Genomic DNA, 21,875 nt, shown 5'->3' with positions numbered 1-21,875 from the left:
AGCCAGTAGGCTAAAAGTAACTTTGAACGTATACAACAACGGTAACGTTATACCAAGTATATTGTTTAATGATACAGTCATTACTGTAACTTATTAATGTAGCCTTTTGAGAGTTTCTTTCAGAAAGTAAATTATCTGAAATGGAATGAAATGTTTAGCTGGATTTTAACATGTATGTTTCCAGTAACTGCTTTAAAAATAAAAGCAGAACATATTTTATACAATAAAATAAAATGTAATGCATGTTGATTACCTTTTTCTAATGTGTCATTCATGATTCATTCATGTTGTTCCATGTTTTTTTTTAATTTAGCTGTAGACCATAAAAATATTTTGAAAATAAGTGCATTTCATTTACCTAAAATTTTAATTTAATAATAATTTTATTTATTTAAATATATATATATTCTCTTCCCTTAGATGCTGTGAAGAGGTGGAGCCCAAATGCTACAGACTACAGAAATTGATGCAGCAATGGCAGAACACCTGAAACACGCTCCAGGAACAGCTGGTGGATACAAAAACTGAGCGAAACAATGTGTTTTTAAACGGATAGTTTCCCCAAAAATGAAAATTGTCATCATTTACTCAACCTCATGTTTCAAACCTGTATACCTTTCTTCATTGAATTTTCATTTTTGGGTGAACTATCCCTTTATATAATAATTCAGTATTTTGTAATTGGTATTTTAGTTTGGTTAACAAATGTTAAACATTGAAAAAATATTAAGAGACATTTTTACTGTTCAAGATCAATAAAATGTGCTAAATCAGAACATGCTTCTTTTTTTCTTATGTCCACAAATAATGTGTTCTTGTTTGTGATGTACACGTGATTAAAACGTTTTATTGACGGTCAGGTCTGACTAGACCAATTTTGGACCTTTTTAGAACCTTTGTCAAGATGTGTAAACTTCAAGACTTGATTGCCTTTCACGATGTTACACAATATGTGTGTGATTATTTTAAATGCAGGCTTATATACACTTAATTATGCAGCAACACATTTAAACACACAAATGACGACGCATTTAGACGTCCAGGGACATGCTGAAGAGACGTGGAATTCACGGCCAGAAGAGACGTGGAATTCACGGCCAGATGACGTCAAAGACGTCGGTTCAACTTTCATTTTGGAACTATTTTTCAACCATGACGGGACGTGTCGGACGGACGTCTTTTCAACGGTCATTACACGTCCAAATGTTTGCTGGGCCCAGCAAACATTGGTCCGACGGCAACGTCGTGTCCCTGGCCAAAAATAGTTGCGGCCAGGACGTCATAAATCGTTAAAAAATGTAACACAAAACATTTCCTAAAAATGCATTCAGATACATTTGTACATGTCTACAGTTGCATGTATAATTGTTATTTTAACTTTTAGCTCGTGTAGTTATGTTTAGTGTATCGGGTGAGAGGACGTCACCTGGCGACGTCTTTTACACGTGCATTTAAAGTCCATCATGACCCTCTATGAAATCCTTGTTAAATATGCAAAAGCTGCGCTTAATCCTCGCATGGTTAATACTGCAATAATTAATGTAGTTGCCCATTAAGTTTTTAAGAGGTTGTGAAGAAGACGTCCACTGGCGTCCTTTACACGTCTAGTCAGGCTGTGAATACTATACGTCCACTGGCGTCTTTTGCACGTCTAGTCTAGCAAGACAGAAAAAAATTATCAGGATTTATAATTCTTTATAAAATACACGATTTATATACAAATGAATATATATTTACTTTATCTTGTTTTTATAAATTATAATCACAAAATGCACAGTAGTCAAGTGATTGCAAAGCCACTGCCTTTTAATCATTATTTTAACCTGTTGTACCTGATGTATTCGTTGTTATTTTTTTATGGAATGTATGTACATGTAAAACAGAAATATACCCGGTCACCACCATTTATGTCTGAGTTGGATGTAATTACCCAAACCCTCTGCCCAAACCATAAACTGTGCTGCCAAGATGTAGTAACAAAAGATCTCGCGATATTACAAAATCATGCGATGGGATTATCTCGCGAGATGTTATTGTTAACGCATTCTCCCCATAGATTCTGGAACTGTGAACAAACACGAGGAGAGGAGGGAGTTGTGTCGATATTATTAAAAATCTACTGTTGGGTAAGTAGGCCTACATTTTGTATTAGATTAACGTGCTTGAGTTTTACTTGTGTGACATGAATGAACCGAAAGAAATTATGCCCACATTGTCAACTGAAATTTACTGAGTTTGGCTAAAATTAGCCAGTAGGCTAAAAGTAACTTTGAACGTATACAACAACGGTAACGTTATACCAAGTATATTGTTTAATGATACAGTCATTACTGTAACTTATTAATGTAGCCTTTTGAGAGTTTCTTTCAGAAAGTAAATTATCTGAAATGGAATGAAATGTTTAGCTGGATTTTAACATGTATGTTTTCAGTAACTGCTTTAAAAATAAAAGCAGAACATATTTTATACAATAAAATAAAATGTAATGCATGTTGATTACCTTTTTCTAATGTGTCATTCATGATTCATTCATGTTGTTCCATGTTTTTTTTTAAATTTAGCTGTAGACCATAAAAATATTTTGAAAATAAGTGCATATCATTTACCTTAAATTTTAATTTAATAATAATTTTATTTATTTAAATATATATTCTCTTCCCTTAGATGCTGTGAAGAGGTGGAGCCCAAATGCTACAGACTCTGAAATTGATGCAGCAATGGCAGAACACCTGAAACACGAACAGCTGGTGGATACAAAAACTGAGCCAAACAATGTGTTTAAAGGGATAGTTTCCCCAAAAATGAAAATTGTCATAATTTACTCAACCTCATGTTTCAAACCTGTACCTTTCTTCATTGAATTTTCATTTGTGGGTGAACTATCCCTTTATATAATAATTCAGTATTTTGTAATTGGTATTTTAGTTTGGTTAACAAATGTTAAACATTGAAAAAATATTAAGATACATTTTGGCTTTTCAAGATCAATAAAATGTGCTAAATCAGAACATGCTTCTTTTTTTCTTATGTCCACAAATGTGTTCTTGTTTGTGATGTACACGTGATTAAAACGTTTTATTGACGGTCAGGTCTGACTAGACCAATTTTGGACCTTTTTAGAACCTTTGTCAAGATGTGTAAACTTCAAGACTTGATTCCCTGTCACGATGTTACACAATATGTGTGTGATTATTTTAAATGCAGGCTTATATACACTTAATTATGCAGCAACACATTTAAACACACAAATGACGACGCATTTAGACGTCCAGGGACGCGCTGAAGAGACGTGGAATTCACGGCCAGAAAAGACGTAGAATTCACGGCCAGAAGAGACGTGGAATTCACGGCCAGATGACGTCAAAGACGTCGGTTCAACTTTCATTTTGGAACTATTTTTCAACCATGACGGGACTTGTCGGACGGACGTCTTTTCAACGGTCATTACACGTCCAAATGTTTGCTGGGATTGCATTATGCATCTGACCTGCCTGCTGATGATATTTAAAACATCGAGAAAACACGAATACAACACACACTGCACTTGGATGAATAAATGTATTCGCTTTGTTTAATAATATTACCAGTTCCATATTATCTTTATTAAAAAAATAGGGCAATAAATGGTTTTATTTTTTTAATTAGACTGCATTCTTGTCAATTTCTAAATGTTTACTTTTTGATTTATGAATTATAACAGACTGATGGGGAAAAAATATTACTTTTTAATAATTGGTTTTATTATTATTTAACAATTTCTTGCTTTTTGTTAGTTTTTATTAGTTGTAATTTTTATATAAACATTTAACTTTTAAATTAAAGGTTTTACAACAACATCAACATCTTCTGTTATATGTGGGCCTCCATGTTCATTTATTGTGCAGTATATGATATTGGTGGAGGGTGGTGGGGGTGGTGGGGGCCCACATCAATATTTTTTCAGGGGGCCCCGAATCCTCTAGCTACGGCCCTGGTGTCATGGTTCAAGTAGTCATGCATGTTGTCCATCATAAGTTCTTGGCGGGCTTGACGTGTCTCATTAACCGTTTTGATAGCATTAGCAGCAGCTTGAGGCCCATTCCTACTTTTTCTTTTCTCGGATTTTCCCATTTTGACAGCCAATGCAACAACTAGTTAAACGTGATCTGGTACAAATTATGAGTTCAAAGGCCTTTCTTACTGCATTACAAATCAAAAATAAACAGCTGAGTTTGCAGAGCTCCTCAAAACGTGACTGATCAGAGCGCCATCTTGGATCACCCCTTCGTGTCAGATTCTGCAGTCCAGCGCAGTTGCTCTCCACCGACTGCTCTCAAAAGCATGATGGGAAACGACTTGCTGACGACATGGCTTAATGCTCATTGGTTTAAACAACCGTGATGTATTGTTCTCTTTTAAAATGTTTGATTTATGTTTTATGTGTATACGTTATGTGTGAATATTCCCAAACTCTCTGACAGTGTGATCATATGGGTTATGCAATGTAATTTTTATTTTTTTTAAACAATAAAAAAACACATCTGTATTAAATAAAAAATGATTGATAAACACGTATTTGGAATGTAATTAAATAAGTACTTGGGTGTCTTCATTATATTTATTTTCATATAAAAGCAATAACTTAAATTACATCCAGTTTATTAGCAACACTGTGCATGAGCGTAAATTCCGTGAATCAAGCTAAATCCGCCTTTGATCTCACAGGTGTCAGATCCACTGCGAGAAGAGAGAACTGTCCGGCTTGCCTGCGCTTTTTTCACTCCTCCCCTCACTGCAACCACCTACTTTCGCATACATTTCAGGCAAGGCAAGGCGCATCTCAAACAAGCCTACTGTCTCAAGTCATTCGCAGTTGCGCACAAGAAAGTCAGCAATCATTGGACGTTTCAATCAAACAACAATTTAAAGAAATATTAACATACAGTAATAATCATGAGATATTTTGAATGGGACTCGGGTGGACTCGGGAAAAAGTCCGCTAATATGTTCGAGTAGGCCTACGAGTCAATTCCGAGTCAAAATGCACATGAGTCCATGACAAGACCGAGACCATTAAAATATGGTCCCGAGACCGAGTCCGAGTCTCGAATAGGCCTACACAACAGACAACACTGGGCCTAACCCATATCGCACTGTCAGAGAGTTTATTCACACATAACGTATACACATAAAACATGATACCAGACATTTTAAAAGAGAACAATACATCACAGTTGTTTAAGCCAATGAGCATTAATCTGTGTTGTCAGCAAGTCGTTTCCTATTCCGCTTTTGATCAGCGCAGTCGGTGGAGAGTAACTGCGCGCGACTGCAGAATCCGACAAGTCCGCCTTGCGGTCGCGAGAGTTTTTTGACATACGAACGTCAGCATGACATCAGAGCAAGGCGGACCGCACTCGGACACATTTCTAACCGGCATGCATCTCGCGGTGATCACCGGTGATCGGTTCTGCGCAGATTTTGCTCATCTCAAACAAGCCTAATGTCATGTCCTTCACTCGCTAACTTCCCTCCCTCTCGTTCACTCGAATGTACGTCATTGCTTACGTTGCATGAGTGCCCACTACTGGCGGAAACTGCATACTTCTGGAATTGGAACGTCCTATGGACCAGCCGGAATCAGTGGAATCAGCTATGGAGTTGATTTTTTTTTTCCTTTAAAGGTGCTCTAAGCGATGTCACGCGTTTTTTAGGCCAAAACTTTTTTTGTCACATACAGCAAACATCTCCTCACTATCCGCTAGCTGCCTGTCCCCTGAACACACTGTAAAAAAACACGGTCTCTGCAGACACCCCAGGCTCCACAAACGGCAACAAAAACAAACTGGGCTAACCCGCTCCACGAAACATAACAAACTGTTCCAGCCAATGACCGACAAGAAGGGTTTGGGGGGTTAGTGTGCGGATGAGGAGGAGGGAGGGTCTAGCTAGCCTCCGTTTTGTTTGACAATAGGCTTGTTTGAGATGCGCCTTGCCTCGCCTGAAATGTAGTCGAGAGTAGGCGGCTGCAGTGAGAGGAGGAGTGAAAAAAGCGCAGGCAAGCCGGACAGATCGCTCTTCTCGCAGTCGATCTGACACCTGTGAGATCAAAGGCGGATATCGCGGGATTCACGGGATTCACACTCGTGCACGGTGTTGCTAATAAACTGGATGTATTTTAAGTTTTGTTGCTTGAATATGAAAATAAATATAATGAACAAGACACTCAAAGTACTTATTTAATTCCATTTTAAATAGGCCTATATGTTTATGAATCATTTTTTTTCTTTACAAATATGTGTTTTTATTTTTAATTAATTTTTTTTTACATCAAATAGATCGCACTGTCTGAGAGTTTGGGGATATCCACACATAATCTATACACATAAAACATGATATCAGAGTTTTAAAATCAAACATTTTAAAAGAGAACAATACATCACGGTTGTTTAAACCAATGAGCATTAAGCTGTGCCGTCAGCAAGTCGTTTCCCATCATGCTTTTGATCAGCGCAGTCGGTGGAGAGCAACTGCGCGCGACTGCAGAATCCGACACGTGCGCCTTGCGGTCGCGAGACTTTTTTGACTCACGTCAGCATGACATCAGAGCAAGGCGGACCGCACTCGGACACATTTCTAACCGGCATGCATCTCGCGCTGATCACCGGTGATCGGTTCTGCGCAGATTTTGCTCATCTCAAACAAGCATAATAGTTCGAACGTCAACAAGAAGTGACGTCACCCAGGATCGCTTAGAGAACCTTTAAGAATTTGTTTAATGCAGCATCCAAATGTATATAGATGTGTTTGGGTTGTTTAAAAAAAAAATCATAATTAATATATCATAGAGTTGTTTGTGGTGGTGGTGATTAGCATAGATAATAAAGGCCTTTATTATGTATATCTATGGTGATTAGACGAGATCTGCGGTGACGTCACAATCGTGTTGCATTGTGGTATATGGAGCTGCCTGAAGTGTACATAAGTAGACTCGCTCCCTCTGTCAAAATCGAGGGAGCGAGGGTCTGTCCATATAAACTTCCCTCGTCCACTTCCCGGCGGCCATGTGCAACTCGCCTATAGGCCTTTATAGCATCACAAAAGAAAGCCGGAAATATCCGCCAAACATTCCTGAAGCAGTGTACTGCGTCTTCCGGCTATTGCGTTCAACATGCAACATGACATCATGACTTTGCGTAAACATACACGCCACTTTCAATTCAAGGGCTGCCTGTTATCGCTGCTGGAATGGCTTTATACCACCATGTGGTTGCAACTTGCACTCCTGTTTCAAACGGCTCATTACAGCACCATGGAGACGCCACAGACATGATCAGACGAGTAAAACACCTTCTCTCATTTGCCACTGCAGAAAAAAGAAGAGACAAAATAAATAATAAACCTTCAAATTCCTTTTACTGTGCCAATTGGTTTACAAAAATATCACCAAAGCAATAAATAGAAAAAAATATGTCAGTAATGTTCATAATAAAAATATATAATAATGATTATACTTATTATTATATACAATCAAATATAATATATTATTTTTTTTAAAATTTGTATTACCTTTATTTAACCAGGAGAGAACCTCACTGAGATTAAAATCTCTTTTACAGGAGTGTCCTGGCCAAGATAGGCGGCCCAGATATTCAAACACGCATATAACAATAAAACAATACAACACACAATGAATTAGTATTAAAAATACAACCTCAGAAGCATTTGCAAATCATTAAATCTTTCTCTAGCGCATATATAAGTGTTCTAAAATTGCTGAAAGACACCAGATGATTCAGCCTCAATGTCATTTGTAGAGAGTTCCATTCTGAAGGTGCAGCATAATTAAAAGCAGTTTTACCTAAATTAGTTCTAACTCGAGGTACATGCAGATTATTATAAAACTGTGAACGCAGTGATTTGGAATAAATTTGGAATAAATAAAACAATTTTGAATATACAATACAAATATAATATCCAATAATGTACAATATAAATAAATGATAATATATTATATATAAATATTATATGTAAAGTGTATATATACTGTATATATATATATATATATATATATACACACACACACATTTTATATGTATAAATATAAAAATACACAGAATAGTACAAAAAATAACCATTCAACAACATCAAAGAGCAGTGGCTGGCGTCTATGCAGCTCAAGTATGTGTTTTGCTGCAGAAGTCTGACTGCTTCTCCTAGTACCTTTCTCTTAGAAGATGGTTTTAATCTCATTTAAAGGTAATTTTAAAACAATTCATATAAAATTGTCACTGGCATCTAAAGTGAGTGATTTCATATGTTGAAGATGCTCGTCAATCTCACTAGAAGATGCTGCTGAAGTTCACGTCTCTCTAGACCTCCAGAAACTGCTCGTACCGAACGGACTCGGTCGCCTGAAAAGGAGCCAGTAGTTCTTCGCAGTCTGCTTTTACCGGCCCTCTGAAATTCTCCATCCTAGACCTTAATCAAGACCACACAGACTCAATTGTTCACGTTTAAAAATCCGATAAATTTTTTTTTTCATGCTTCTTGTGTTTCTCATTTCTTGAGTTTCTCGCTTTGCTCCCATACCAAGGGGGTAATCCATCAGCCGGAAACTGAAGCCTCCCGGGGGCCGCCATTGTAGCAGACCATCACCAGCTGTTAGCATTCCATTGACTCCCATTCATTTTGGCGTCACTTTGACAGCGAATAACTTTACATCCGAGGCGTCCAAAGACTCCATTTGTCCATTATATATTTCTAAAGAAACACGACAATGTATAAAAGGCTCCATTACTTTGTATCTTACGTTATGGCCCCGTAGAAGCAGTTTTTGTAAAAATAGGCTAACGATTGCGTCATAACACGCGACTCTCTGTCGCACAGTAGAGAAATTACAGTACAGACAGGAGGAGAAGCTCGCAGGCAATTGGGGGGACGTGGAGGCATAAAGTCAAGGGAGAAGCCCATAGAGAGTCATAACGTTGCTCCTGCTGCTAGCTCATGGACAGCTCCTACTCACGATCTCCGCCTCTGCAAGATTCGGAAGGGAATGATTCAGATTCCTCTAGGCACAGCTACTAGAAGGCGTACAGGTTGCTCACGTCGTCAAGCTCAGTTTGAGCCTGCGCAGTTCGCTCTGCCTTCAGGAAGTGAGTGCTTCTAATGGGCTTTACTTTTCTCCGAAATGGGCTCTATGCACGGCAGTATTTCCGGTGAAGGTATAAGGATGCTGGATTACTTCCGCCGATCGTAGAGTCCAATGCTATACCTATTGCTATACTAAAGAAACGTTAGTCACAAAACCAGACAAAACAGACACCCCTCATTTTGTTTATGCTTCTTTGTTTATTATATTAAATAAACATAACTATAAATAAAATTACATTTAAACGTATTAAAGTTTCGTTTCAAAGACGAGAGGACATTACATTTTGAAGACTCTGCCATAATCCCATTTTCCTCGGCTTTAAATCTCCCCAACCGGAAACTGAAGAGCATCCTTGCGTCAAATGCGGAACTTATGCGTGCATATAGCCTATCAAGGGGGTGGCTGTGTCAATTTCTTTTACTTCTATATGTCCTATACACTGGTCGGTGAAACGATTACATTTTCCTACTGCCCCCTAGTGTTTCGCCATACGTGTGTCAGCCTAATCTTCTTCTTCTGGTTCAATGACGGCTCGTTCATTAGTGCCACCTAGTGCTTATTATATGTTTCTATTGAACCCTCTATGAAATACCAGCAGGAACGGGAAAAAACATTTTTGTTTATGCGATTATCTCAATCCTGAAATATACCGTTCCCCATATTTTATCTTCTAATAAGCTCAACTCACCCATCAGCACTGGAGCTTTCCAAGCAGGGGCGTAGTGGATGGGCACGTGGGGCACGCACTGGTGGTGTTGGGGGTGCCACCCTTCCACCTAAAATGGTTGCATTTATCATCGACAAATCCTAAGAACTAAGTGTGTATCAGTGCTTGTGCGCTGCTCCCTAGATCAATCTTATGTTTTATTATGTCATCTTATGACAGTTTTCCCTTTTTCAGATACAATGGCATCTTTCTTATTTGTATCTACAGGAGAAATAATAAAAAAAAGCTGTTGGCATCCCAGACCAATCTGTCAGCATTCTAAAATGGGCAGACACTCTTATCTAAAATGACTTTTTAAAATACGTTAAAGGTATAGGCATAATTTGAGTTCAAGCTTCCCCTGGGATTTGAAGAAAGACCTTGGTGTTGCTAGCATTATGCTGTACAGTTTGCTTTAAGAAAATACAAGACACAGACTGTCATCGTGGCTTTATAATACAATATATTTAAATAATTTAAGTTTTAAATAGTTTAATTTACACCGTTTTTGTCTTTAATAATTTACTCATTTAGCAGATCTTTTTATACAAATATCACATCCCAAGCAATTTATAAGAGCAAATAAAAATCATAGTACAATGTCAAGTTTGAAGTATAAGATTGATTACAGAAGAGCAGAAGAGAAAGAGATTATTTTTATTATTACTAGCCTAAAAAGTGCATTCGTTTATGGTCGTGCATTAGTTAAACGCTATGTTTGATTTCATGAATAGAAATCTATCAAACTGTGAAGGGCCTGTTGGGGCATTAAAGCACAGATACAGTGATCCCGTTACACAGTGCAGTTGGAAATTAAGCCGGCAACTGCAGCGCTCACAGCGGCTCCCACCATGCCTTGGCCTGTGACCGGGATGATTGCAGCACCTAATGACAAACCACAACAGGACTTATTTTAGAAAACAATAATTAGTTTGAAATCACACATTGTGCGTTTTCAGAGCAACAATTCACAATGCTACATCAAACATAGAAGATGAAACAGATACTGCTGCGATAAAAAAAACATTGAACTTATATAGTTGGATAAACACATGTTAAATCTAATTTTGGGGAGTGTTATACAGCACTTATACAGTTCCTTGTAAAGAATCCAAATTAATAATAATAATAATAAATATAGCTGCAAGCAGCCATTATCGGGGTCAAGCGCAAAGAAGACGACAAGACATGCCAACATGGCTGGGAGTATCAGACCAACTGCAGCAAGGAGCAATTAAAGAGATTTAAAGATGAATTTAAGCAAAATGGCTGAATGGCTGGCATTAACTAAAAATATGATTTAATGGATTATCACTTTCGACCAATAGGTGGCGTAGTTACAAAATTGATGTGGTGTGGTCAGAGTCTTGTGACAATGCCAGTGGCATTACAATAGGCAGATTTATTCAAAAGTTATAAGCATTTTTGGAAATTTTGAAAATTTGTTTGTGCATCTATCGAAAACGGTTTGACGAATCAAATTCCATAACTTTTTGTCTGCATGGTCTGGAGATGATCTAGTTCAATTTTGGTGAAAATTGGAGCAACCGTCTAGGACGAGTTTTATGACAAAAAATGACATCATAGGGTGCAATCGAATCGGCTTGAGACAAAGAATCAGAGAAAACAAGATTTTACGGTTCAAAAGTTATTTGCATAAACATGAGTGAAACTTTGGACAGTTGGTGGTGCTAGAGGGATTGAGTTAGAGACTCCAAATTTGCTATGGTGACTGTTCAGACTGTCCTCCATCAGTGTGCCAAATTTCATAACTTTACCGCAAGCGGTTCTATGGGCTGCCATAGACTTCCTCACGGAAGAATAATAATAATAAGAACGCCAACGATTTCAAGAGGTGCCTACGCACTTTCAGTCCTTGGCCCCTAATAATAACAACTATTCAGTACTCAAGAGAATTACGGATTCACCTGCAGCCCCTGCATTGCATATCAATGTTCCGCCCACAGCTCCAGCCACAGTGCCTCCTATGGCGCCTATAACAGCCTTAGCTGCAATAGGGATTCCAGCGGCACCTAAAAAAATGAAAGATTTCAGAACCAGTCGTTCAAATATGGAATGCAAGGTCTGCCAAAATAACACATAAACACATAAATAAATATACAAAGAATTAAAAAAAATATATTATTATTTATACTTTTTTTCTTTATTTATGTATAATTGTATTTTTCCACAATTATTTATTTTTTGATTTATTTCCAATTGCATTTATTTATAGATGTGTTTTTCTAGATGTATTTATTTATTTAATTAATTAATTTATACATTTCTTTGTCTTTATGGTAATGAGGAGTGTGTGTTTTACCTCAGACATTGCAATCAAGCTCAGAGTGGCAAGGGCAGCGTTTTGAGGTAATACACACACATTTATGGATAATTTATTTTTTTCTGATTTTATTTTACTGATAAAATCCCTAGTGCCTTCATTGAATTTATTGATTAAATTTAAGAATTTGATATAGCCTACATGGTGATGCATACATTAAGGTTAGAAAAAAAATGCCCCTGGAAATCAATTCAAGGGGTAAATATCACCCCTTTTAATGGAAAAGGGGGTGCGACAGGTTTGAATGGGCATGATGCTTCTGTGTAAGTATCTACAGTATATATGGCGTGAGATGTGTGTGAGATGTGTTTCAATAGCTGCATTTACATGAACACCTTTGATTTAATCCTGAATAATTCCAGTTGATTATTTAGCCTCAGACTTGTGATTAAGTGTTCCCTCAAATTCTATTGAATTAATAGTAAATCATCTGATTTTAAAGAGAAAACATACAAGTCAGCGTTTTTATATCTAAAGTCTCCCGGAACATCCTTACAACGCAAACGTACTAAACATTTACATTTGTTTAAAGTCTGGAATTTCCCTTGCTTATTAAAATTATATGTTATATATGCTTATATATTATGTTCATCCTCATTACAGTAGCAAATAACAGATCGGCTGACTGATGAACAAATGTCAAAACGATTCTTCTGAAATCTGAATACAGATTTATGCTTTGTAAAGCATGCGCAAACAACTTAATTCGTCATGTATACAGTTAATTACTGTGGTTATGTAATTATGTTGTGTTATATAATAGCCTATGCCTACTGGTTTTATTCATACAGTAATTGTAAATAATTCAACAGTGTTTTCGTTAACAGCATGTATTTCAAAGCTGTAAAGATAATGTGGTGGCAATTTTAATGATATTCATTGATCTTTAGTAAAATATAGATGATTCAAAGAATGTCACATGTGTGTCTCTCACTTGTAGTGAGAGAAGATTCTGTTTATGTACCTGGGGAGGCAGAAGGGGGAGACACTCCAGAGAACAGACGAACAAGGACCTCTGACCTAGATGTCAGAAGGCCATTTGGTGCAGGGGAGCTTAGTGGGCCAACTAGTGACGTCTATGGAAAACTACTGGGAGGAAGGCTCTGGGGGGAAGAAGGCCTTGAAACTAAGATAAAAGCTAGTTCAGTCTGTCTGGGGGGGTGTCACTCTTCTGCACAGGGTAACAACTGTGTATTAGACTGCTCCTATTCTTGCAAGAATAAATACTTCTATTTTATATAATTTGACTCTGAGTGTCTCTTACGCAGTGATGTTTGTTTGAGATGAATTTTTGCCACAACAGATTGGTGTCAGAATAGTGGGATTCCTTGGAAGTGCCTTCTGGACCTGAGAGCGGACGGTGTTTGGCCACCTGGACTGAGCAGTTCCAGCTCTACCTCGTAAATTTCAGAGAGAGGGGCCGACCGCTATGAGGGCCAGGAGAAACTCCACTGGAATCAATTGAAAGAACCCGGTGGCAACAGAAGCATCTCTGGTAAGAGACAGTTCAATTTATTTTCTTTTGGGTAAGTTAATTAAATTCAGTTTAATTGGGGAGAAGAGTGAAATTGAACCATATTGGCTGAAGGCTGTTTCTGTGGTACGTAATCTGAGATTAATTGAGATCTATATAGATCAAGAAATTTCAAACAGATACGAGGGAAAATGATCTGAGATTAATTGAGGTCTGTAACAGAACAAGAAATTTCAAGCAGATAAATAATCTGGGATTAAGTGAGAACTGTAACAGATCAAGAGATTTCAAACAGATAGGTACCCTGAACAAATCTCCCCCGCCCCCCCCGTCAACAAATCTCACGCCGAGCAAAACTCAAAAGTTGGCAGGTATGCGACCGATTTGGGTTAAAAGAAAGAATCGGGTCTGTTGGGGACGCCTAACAGATTAGAGAAAACGCGCGTTGAAGAGAAATCCACAGGGAACAGAAAACAGCCAGTATGGGAAAATCTCAGAGTAAGCATGCCAAATTTGATACACCGGTTTTCTGTAGAACTAGGAAAGTATGGGGGGAAATGTATGTTTTAGATATTGAAAAAACTGAGAAAATACCATGATTTCACCAGGGAGGGAACACTGAGCACAAATAGACTAAGAGTGTGCGAGAATCAGTGGAACAGGGCAGCGGGACAAAAGGTTGTTGTGGCTGCGTTCAACATGTGTGTAAAAAATGTGAACAGATAATGGATTGTTGGCTTGAAGATAAAATGTCGAACTGCCAGGAGAAATACTGTTTTTTTACATGCATCCAAATACAGTAAATGGATGCATGACATTAGATGTCTATAGAACTTAAATTTATATGACAAGGATTGAAGTAGCAAGAAGCAATAAGGCTGTCTGTGTGAAATAGAGGGAACTGTAAGGGAGACTTGGTGGAAGAGGGAAGTGAAAAAACAAAAAGGTTGGTGTGTGAGACATGTGTGTGTGGGGATTGTGCAAACAATCATGTACTGGTTAGATAATGAAGGAACTGGCATGTTTGAGAAAAGAAAGGAGAGGATAATGAAGGAACTGGCATGTAGGGAAAAGAAAGGAGAAATATAGTAGAAAACTATATGTGATGAAAATAGACATGGTCTGACAGAATTTATGGAAGTCAAATTAACTGTTTAAATGATATGAAAAGTTTTAGAATAAAATAAGGCATTGTATGATTGACAGGGATTAACATGATATGAAGAATGTTTTAAGCAGAATGGGAAACAATTCTAGATTTTGATAAAATAATGATTGAAAAGATGATATATCTTCTATTTTTTTATTAATGTTAAGAAAATAAGGGTATTGAAGCAAGTAGCTATAATGGTTGTCTGTGTAATTTACGGACTGAGTAATATAATCTGTTTTGGAGAAACAGTAGAGATAAGACTGAGACAATAATGATAATATTAAGTTGAATCTGCAGACTAACCATTTGATGGAAGAAAAAAGGCTTCAAACCAGTTGTAATGAAAATAATGATGTACAAATTGTTACACTTTATGAAGAGTAACTGAACAGTCCGGGAAAATAAATAAATAAATAAATAAATAGTGAGACAGAAGAGAGCAAATGCTGTAAACAGCTCTGCTCTGAAGATCTCACTTTGAAGAGATTTGCAGATGATGTTTTGTAAAAGATAAGCTGGGATAACAGCAACAGTACTTGTAATTAGTGTTGTTGATGATAATACCAAATTAGTAAGGTAAAGACAGAAAACAAATTCGAATATTTTGAGCATTTTCTGTGCTGCTCATGAAATTATGTTCTGCCAATAATAATGATGAAGAGTATGATTTGGCTATTGTGATTGAATCCGCCATTGGTGGATGGTCAAAGGAATACAGAGAACTGCTTATCGGTGGGTCTGTTTACATTCCTGAATGGGACACACACTGCTTCAAGGGTGTGCAGTTAGTTGGAGCCGTTTGCAAGCTCACAGTGATCAAACTATAGTCAAGGACAGGTGTCTGATAATGAAGTTGAGGCTGAAACAAATTCACTAGATGACAGAGAGTGTTTTAATGGTGGTCATCAGGACCATTTAATAGGTAACTGTAAATTACCAACGAGAAGGTGTTTAAAAATGTGATAAAATGACAACACATTTCTGGTAATAATATTGGTTTGAAAATAGATCAGTGTTTAAATGACGACAGTGACAATTTTTGGTCTGAGAAATAAGAGATAAAAAACAAGGTCAAAAGATTGAAGTCTTAAAGTGAATCCTTTTGTGACTCCAACAAATGTGAGTTGCAAAATATGTAAAGGTAATATAGAGAGACAGATCTCAAAGATGATTTATAATAACTGCAAAAGATGCAGAGTAGCCTTGTCAAAGTTAGTGTGAATCCTGATTGGAGACTGATAAACTCCTAGAAGAGAAAACTTTGAAGTCAGAGATTAAACTATGGTAATTGAGATTGAGAAATGTGAAACGTTATTGAGAACTAGAATAATTACCATTATGTAAGAACAAATAAGCAGAAGCAGTAGGCTACTGAATTAACAGTTGCTAAATGTAAATGTGTTGAAAGGCATCTGATTAAACAAACAGCTTGAAAAGTTGACCATGAAAGAACTAGAATCTGATGTTTTGCTTTCAAAAGATAAGTTTGTTATTGGCTGTAATGAAACAGTTCGCTTATCTAAAACCTGATGTGTGCTGTGCCTGAAACTGCCAGTGCGACAGAGACTCAATCTGAGTGGAAATTTGTAATGTCTAAATTCCCTGAGGTGGGCAAAAGACAACTATAAAACCATGTTTATTTGAAACCGTATGTAATTTCTGGCAAAGATGCCTTAAGCTGGGATAGAGTTAAAAGATGATAGATAAAAGTTTGATGTTAGAAGTATACGAGAGAGCAGTACCATCCAATAGAGTCTCAGAGTCTCTCTCATTCAATGAGTCAGCTAAAAGCTGTTATCTGTGATAAAAAGTAAAGCACAGTGTTTCAGTTGAAGATCATAGACACAGAGATGTTTTAAAAATAAAACTGAATGACTTTAAAGAAGTATTTAAAATAATAATACAGATAGAGATGACATTTTGATTAGCTTATTTTAGGACCAGTAACTTCTTTGTCTCATTTAGTCCCCACCATTCAGGACCGATGGCTCCGGCTACAGATGAAGTACACTGAATGTACGGTTGTGATCTAAATTCACTGAGTTTAATCTAAGCAGCTAGGTTTCTGCTTTTAAGATGGCTAATGGATTTAAGTGATTAAATACTGCTGTTATTAACCTGTCTCCCTGTGTGAACACTATTAGGCAATCGGAATGGCTCTGGTGACTCTTGAACGTGCCTTTCCTAAGCTCCAGAAAACAGCTGAGTTCTGTTGAAGAGAACTGATTGTGTGATGGGAAAGAGCGGTCACCAGTGGGCACGAGTGACCATCTCTATGACGGGTAAGACCTTCTTTGGCCAGACAGGGGGCAACCCAAGCCAGAGGGGTCACGTAAAGTCATTGGGCATCTCCTGAATGGAGGTGTGTTATGTGAGACAGGTATGAGGGTTGAGCAGGAGCTGTGAGGCCAGCAGCGTCCTTATGCCGTTAAGGGGAGATGAAGCGGTGACGAGTCACGGCATGTCTCCCCAATAAAGCAAAGCTCCTCTATTTACCACTCGCCAGAAGAAACCGCATTAGTTGTATGGCTTGTTTTTTATTGTGACAAGCGTCTGCAAATATGCCAGGGGAAAACACCCTGATGGAGATTATAGATAAAGGGCTAACAGGAGTGGGCGAGCAGGAGCCAGCTGAGGCCATTGAGTGATTCCCATTAGTTGTTGTGGAGACAGTAGCAAAACTTTTTATGTACTGGTTGCCTTATGGGCAAGGAAAATCATAGTGTTGATTTTGAACTAATAGGTCTATGACATAGTTTTAACTCTTGAAGGTCGTTAGACATGGTGGTGGCTAAAGATGAAGACAGCTTTTGATTTAAGGAAAGTCTGGATGGCAAAGGTGAATGGTCAAAGGTTATTGCAATGAATACAAATTTTGTCTAAGTTACAGCCTTAGGAGGCTGGTGGAAAAATTATTTGTTTATAGTGAGAGAGACTGCCTGAGTTGGAGGAAGGGATGGTAACTGTGTCTGTCTTTCTGTTATCGGCCTGCCTGAGCAAGCTGAAGAAAAAATAATGATAGGGAACCAAAACAACCCAGCTGACTTGTCTAAAAATCAAATGAATAATGAACAAGACATGCTTTGAAAGTGGTTAAGAGACCATGTAAAATTAGGTAGAAGCTACAGGAAAATGGGAAGTTTAAAATCTTATTTAAAATTTAAATCTTTTAGCAATAATATAAAGAAAAATGAACATTGAAAATGAACAGTTAACATATGTGTGTCTAGTATGAGTGCGTATGATGGTGACAGCACTTTATGTCTTGTATGTATTAGTTTGGGGTACTATTATTTCCTGATTTTGAGGATATTGTGTCATTAACCTCTGGAATGAGTTTATCATTACAGATGGGTTAAGGCAAATGACAAATTTTAAAGAAGCTGATAATTCTGATGAAAAGACAATACAGAACATGGGACAAGCTTTAAGTTGATTGGCCATCAAGCTCTGTCTGATAGGACAACGTTTGGGTTAGTGTTGATGGCAAACTTTATAAAAAACACTATGTTAAATGTTATGTTAAATTGATGTTCGAGTTGTGTCGTGCATCAAGAGGGAGATGGTATAACAATTGCCAAATATGGTTTATTAAGGGGTTCACATTTGCTGAATAAATGTTGGGAGAACACTAGGGGTAATTGGATAAAAGCCCTGAAAGAAGCCATTTTTCTGCCTAACAAAATTGATGTCTGTGAGTGTGCCGCACACACCAATAACAAAGATTGTTTTAACAGGAAACGCCAGGGCATCGAAGGCCACGGGAGAACAGTAGACAAAAGAAACTACGTACTTTACTATCTGACAATAACCTCGAAATCTGTTTCTCTTTACAGAGAGCATGCAGGATTGGGAGACAGGGCAAAATGTGCCCAATAAAATGATGGCTATGGATGAATTTGGCTAACTATCCTGGCCTGGGTTATTATTGTGGCAGAAAGGTGCTACACCTGTGCAGCGCATAACTTAAAATTTTCCTTTTACAGAATGTCAGGATGGATTGGATCAAACAGAACTAATTCTGTTCCAAATGTATAAATATTGTGTGGACATGAGCAAAGTGGGTTGAGTGTTTTTCAGGGTAAAAGGACCCCGAGTGCTATTAAGTGAGCAAGAAATTATCCGGAGATAATGTTTCAGTTTGTAAACAGATGGTGAAAATTCCACAGGTCACACCAAAAGGGACGAGGGAAAGACAAGCGGCCACTAACAAAATACTTAAGGTCTCCATTCACAGGTGACAGTTCACTCCAGTGGGGGTGCGGTCGTGATTTAAGGGAAAACCTTATAAGGATCAGAAAATGGTTGGAGAGTGTGACACCTGGGTCCAAGCCTCTCACCTACACCAACAGGCCACAACCATCCCATAGTCCATGGGGCGAACGAGATGATCAACACGCCTGGAGGAGGATGTGAACCAACTAATGGTTTAAGAATGTGGTTTTGTGATTATTTTGAGGATTTTATTTGATTAAATCAAAATAGGGCTTAGTATTGATATACAGTAGATCAAAAGATTTGATTGGTTACTTATTCATTAGGAAATATTTAAGGAAAATGTTTTTGGGAAGAGAAGATCTATTAATTAATGTAAATTATAGGGATAATTGTTGAAGCTTATTAAGTAGAACCACAGCATGTTTGAATTAAAAGTTAAAGGTAAAAGAACACGGAACGTCCGTGGGGCGAACGAGATGATCAACACAACTGATGGTTTAAGTTTAACAGAAGAATCTGTTTTTGTGATGATTTTGTTTGATTGAATCAAACTAGGTATTGATTTGATTGTAAATGTAGAAAATATATTGATTGTGTCCGTAATGGAAATATTAGAGTTAATATTGAACAACTGCATTGGTTAGAAGAATGGATAAAATTATAAGACTTCTCTGGTTAGATTTTGTTAAATATGGCATTAAATAGAGCTTACTAAATTGAATTAGAAGTGAACAAAGGATGGTTAGGAAAACCGAGATGAAATATGGAGATGGGCGTAGATTAATGGAAAAGGCTTAATGATAGGAGTTAGGATTGTTATTCTAATAATTTTGTTATTCATGGGGGAATACGATTACAGTGACAGGTGAAACATGCTGTCTGTTCAATTGGTGAAAATGACAGTCTATCCCAAGGATGAACAAAATTATGTGACGATACAGGTAGCGGGAGCTACAGTGAGATATGTGTTAAATGTATGTTCTGTTTGTTTTTCTTCTATTTGTTTATTTTCTGAGAATGATTAAGGGCAAATGATTTAAAGAAGGTTACAAACAGCGGTCATCCGTGTTACGAGGTGGCGTACAAGGACAGGGTTTGAAATGAGGGATTTTATTCTACTTTTATTCATTATGTTTGGATTGATGGTTTTCCTACTAATCTGTAAACTATTTCTTGTTTATTCTGAGGTGACTGAGGGTCTGATCTAGGTCAGGAGTGCAATAACAGTGCTTATTCATTCAGCCCGGCTTCAGATAACATCTTTACTTGCTTGCTAATACTTAAGGGACTATCCCCACAAAACAGCCTAAGCTTTTTACTTTTCCAAAATGTTGTTTCACAAATGTTAAGAAGAGTGATCATTTATGCAAAAATCAGAGATGAAGAGTATAAGTGTGATGATATGACTTAAAATTTGTTTTATTGTTTATTATTGTGATTATGGGTAATCAGAATGATAAAAAGTGAGGAGTTGTGGTGGCAATTTTAATGATATTCATTGATCTTTAGTAAAATATAGATGATTCAAAGAATGTCACATGTGTGTCTCTCACTTGTAGTGAGAGAAGATTCTGTTTATGTACCTGGGGAGGCAGAAGGGGGAGACACTCCAGAGAACAGACGAACAAGGACCTCTGACCTAGATGTCAGAAGGCCATTTGGTGCAGGGGAGCTTAGTGGGCCAACTAGTGACGTCTATGGAAAACTACTGGGAGGAAGGCTCTGGGGGGAAGAAGGCCTTGAAACTAAGATAAAAGCTAGTTCAGTCTGTCTGGGGGGGGGGGGGGGGGGTGTCACTCTTCTGCACAGGGTAACAACTGTGTATTAGACTGCTCCTATTCTTGCAAGAACAAATACTTCTATTTTATATAATTTGACTCTGAGTGTCTCTTACGCAGTGATGTTTGTTTGAGATAAATTTTGCCACAACAATAACGTCTCGGGTTACTTGACTGTAATCCTTTTCCCTGAAAAAGCGGGAATGAGATGCTGCGCTTGATTTAAGTGCTATGGGAACGCTTTTGTGCGTGACCAGCTGTGAATATATGTGTGCAACACGTCAATGAAATTGACTTTGAGCTTTTATAGCCTCGGACAGTGACGTCATTGGAATGCACACACTTTCAGAGGCTACAATTAAATGTGCCATAGGTGCATCGGCAGGTATAATTTTGTCTGAAGAGCAGTCCTGGGACATCGCTAGTGCGGCAATAAAGCGCAGCATCTCTTTCCCGCTTTTTCAGGGAACAGGGTTACAGTCAAGTAACCCGAGACGTTCCCTTTTAAAAAGCTACACTCAATGCTGAGCTTGATTTATGGGCTAACGAGAATACCCATGCCGCCGCACCTGCCAACCCTTGTGGATGTGTAGTGTGTGCTCACAAGAACGCGAAGAAGGTCTCAGACATGAGCTTGTGATGTCGACTCATGGATTTGAGAGCACAGAGTGGCACAAACATCCAAACTATAAATCTTATGAATGTGTGCGGAGAGGACCAGCCTGAGACAGAGTCATTGCGCTTCGACATCGAAGCCATTTGCCATTTGTGTCCATTTATACTCAGATAGATATCACAAACACACACTGCATTCTATGAGAAGGCAATGTACAATAAAGTGTGAGTCATTAAATGAGGATTAATTAGATAGGAGACATGACATAGGTGGGGTTACATTAACTAGTAGTTTTCTCATAAAGCATGCATTAAATAAATATAAATGCAAGAGACAGTATACAAGACATACAATTATCACACACAATGTCCGTTGGTGTATGTTCATTTACAGATCAGTTCGTCTATAAATTAATGCAGAGAAGTCTATTTTAAGGGCTGTAGGTCTTTCCTA

The 21,875-nt window shown here is 37.7% G+C and overlaps 1 protein-coding gene across 2 annotated transcripts in view; it reads right to left on the bottom strand.

The window, feature by feature from the left end:
• The window catches only part of LOC130088234 (interferon alpha-inducible protein 27-like protein 2A), a 77,760-nt gene that overhangs the window by 41,858 nt on the left and 14,027 nt on the right, over positions 1 to 21,875 (bottom strand). For both annotated transcript variants that reach the window (XM_056254910.1, XM_056254909.1), the window contains exon 4: positions 11,768 to 11,872. In XM_056254910.1, coding sequence (XP_056110885.1) covers positions 11,768 to 11,872 — 105 coding nt within the window. The remainder of the gene's footprint in view (positions 1 to 11,767; positions 11,873 to 21,875) is intronic.

Source organism: Rhinichthys klamathensis, unplaced genomic scaffold, assembly GCF_029890125.1.
Source record: "Rhinichthys klamathensis goyatoka isolate OS25496 unplaced genomic scaffold, OSU_Roscu_1.1 h1tg000115l_1, whole genome shotgun sequence".
In the NCBI taxonomy this organism is placed as follows: Eukaryota; Metazoa; Chordata; class Actinopteri; order Cypriniformes; family Leuciscidae; genus Rhinichthys; species Rhinichthys klamathensis.
This window is presented reverse-complemented; position numbering and strand designations above follow the sequence as displayed.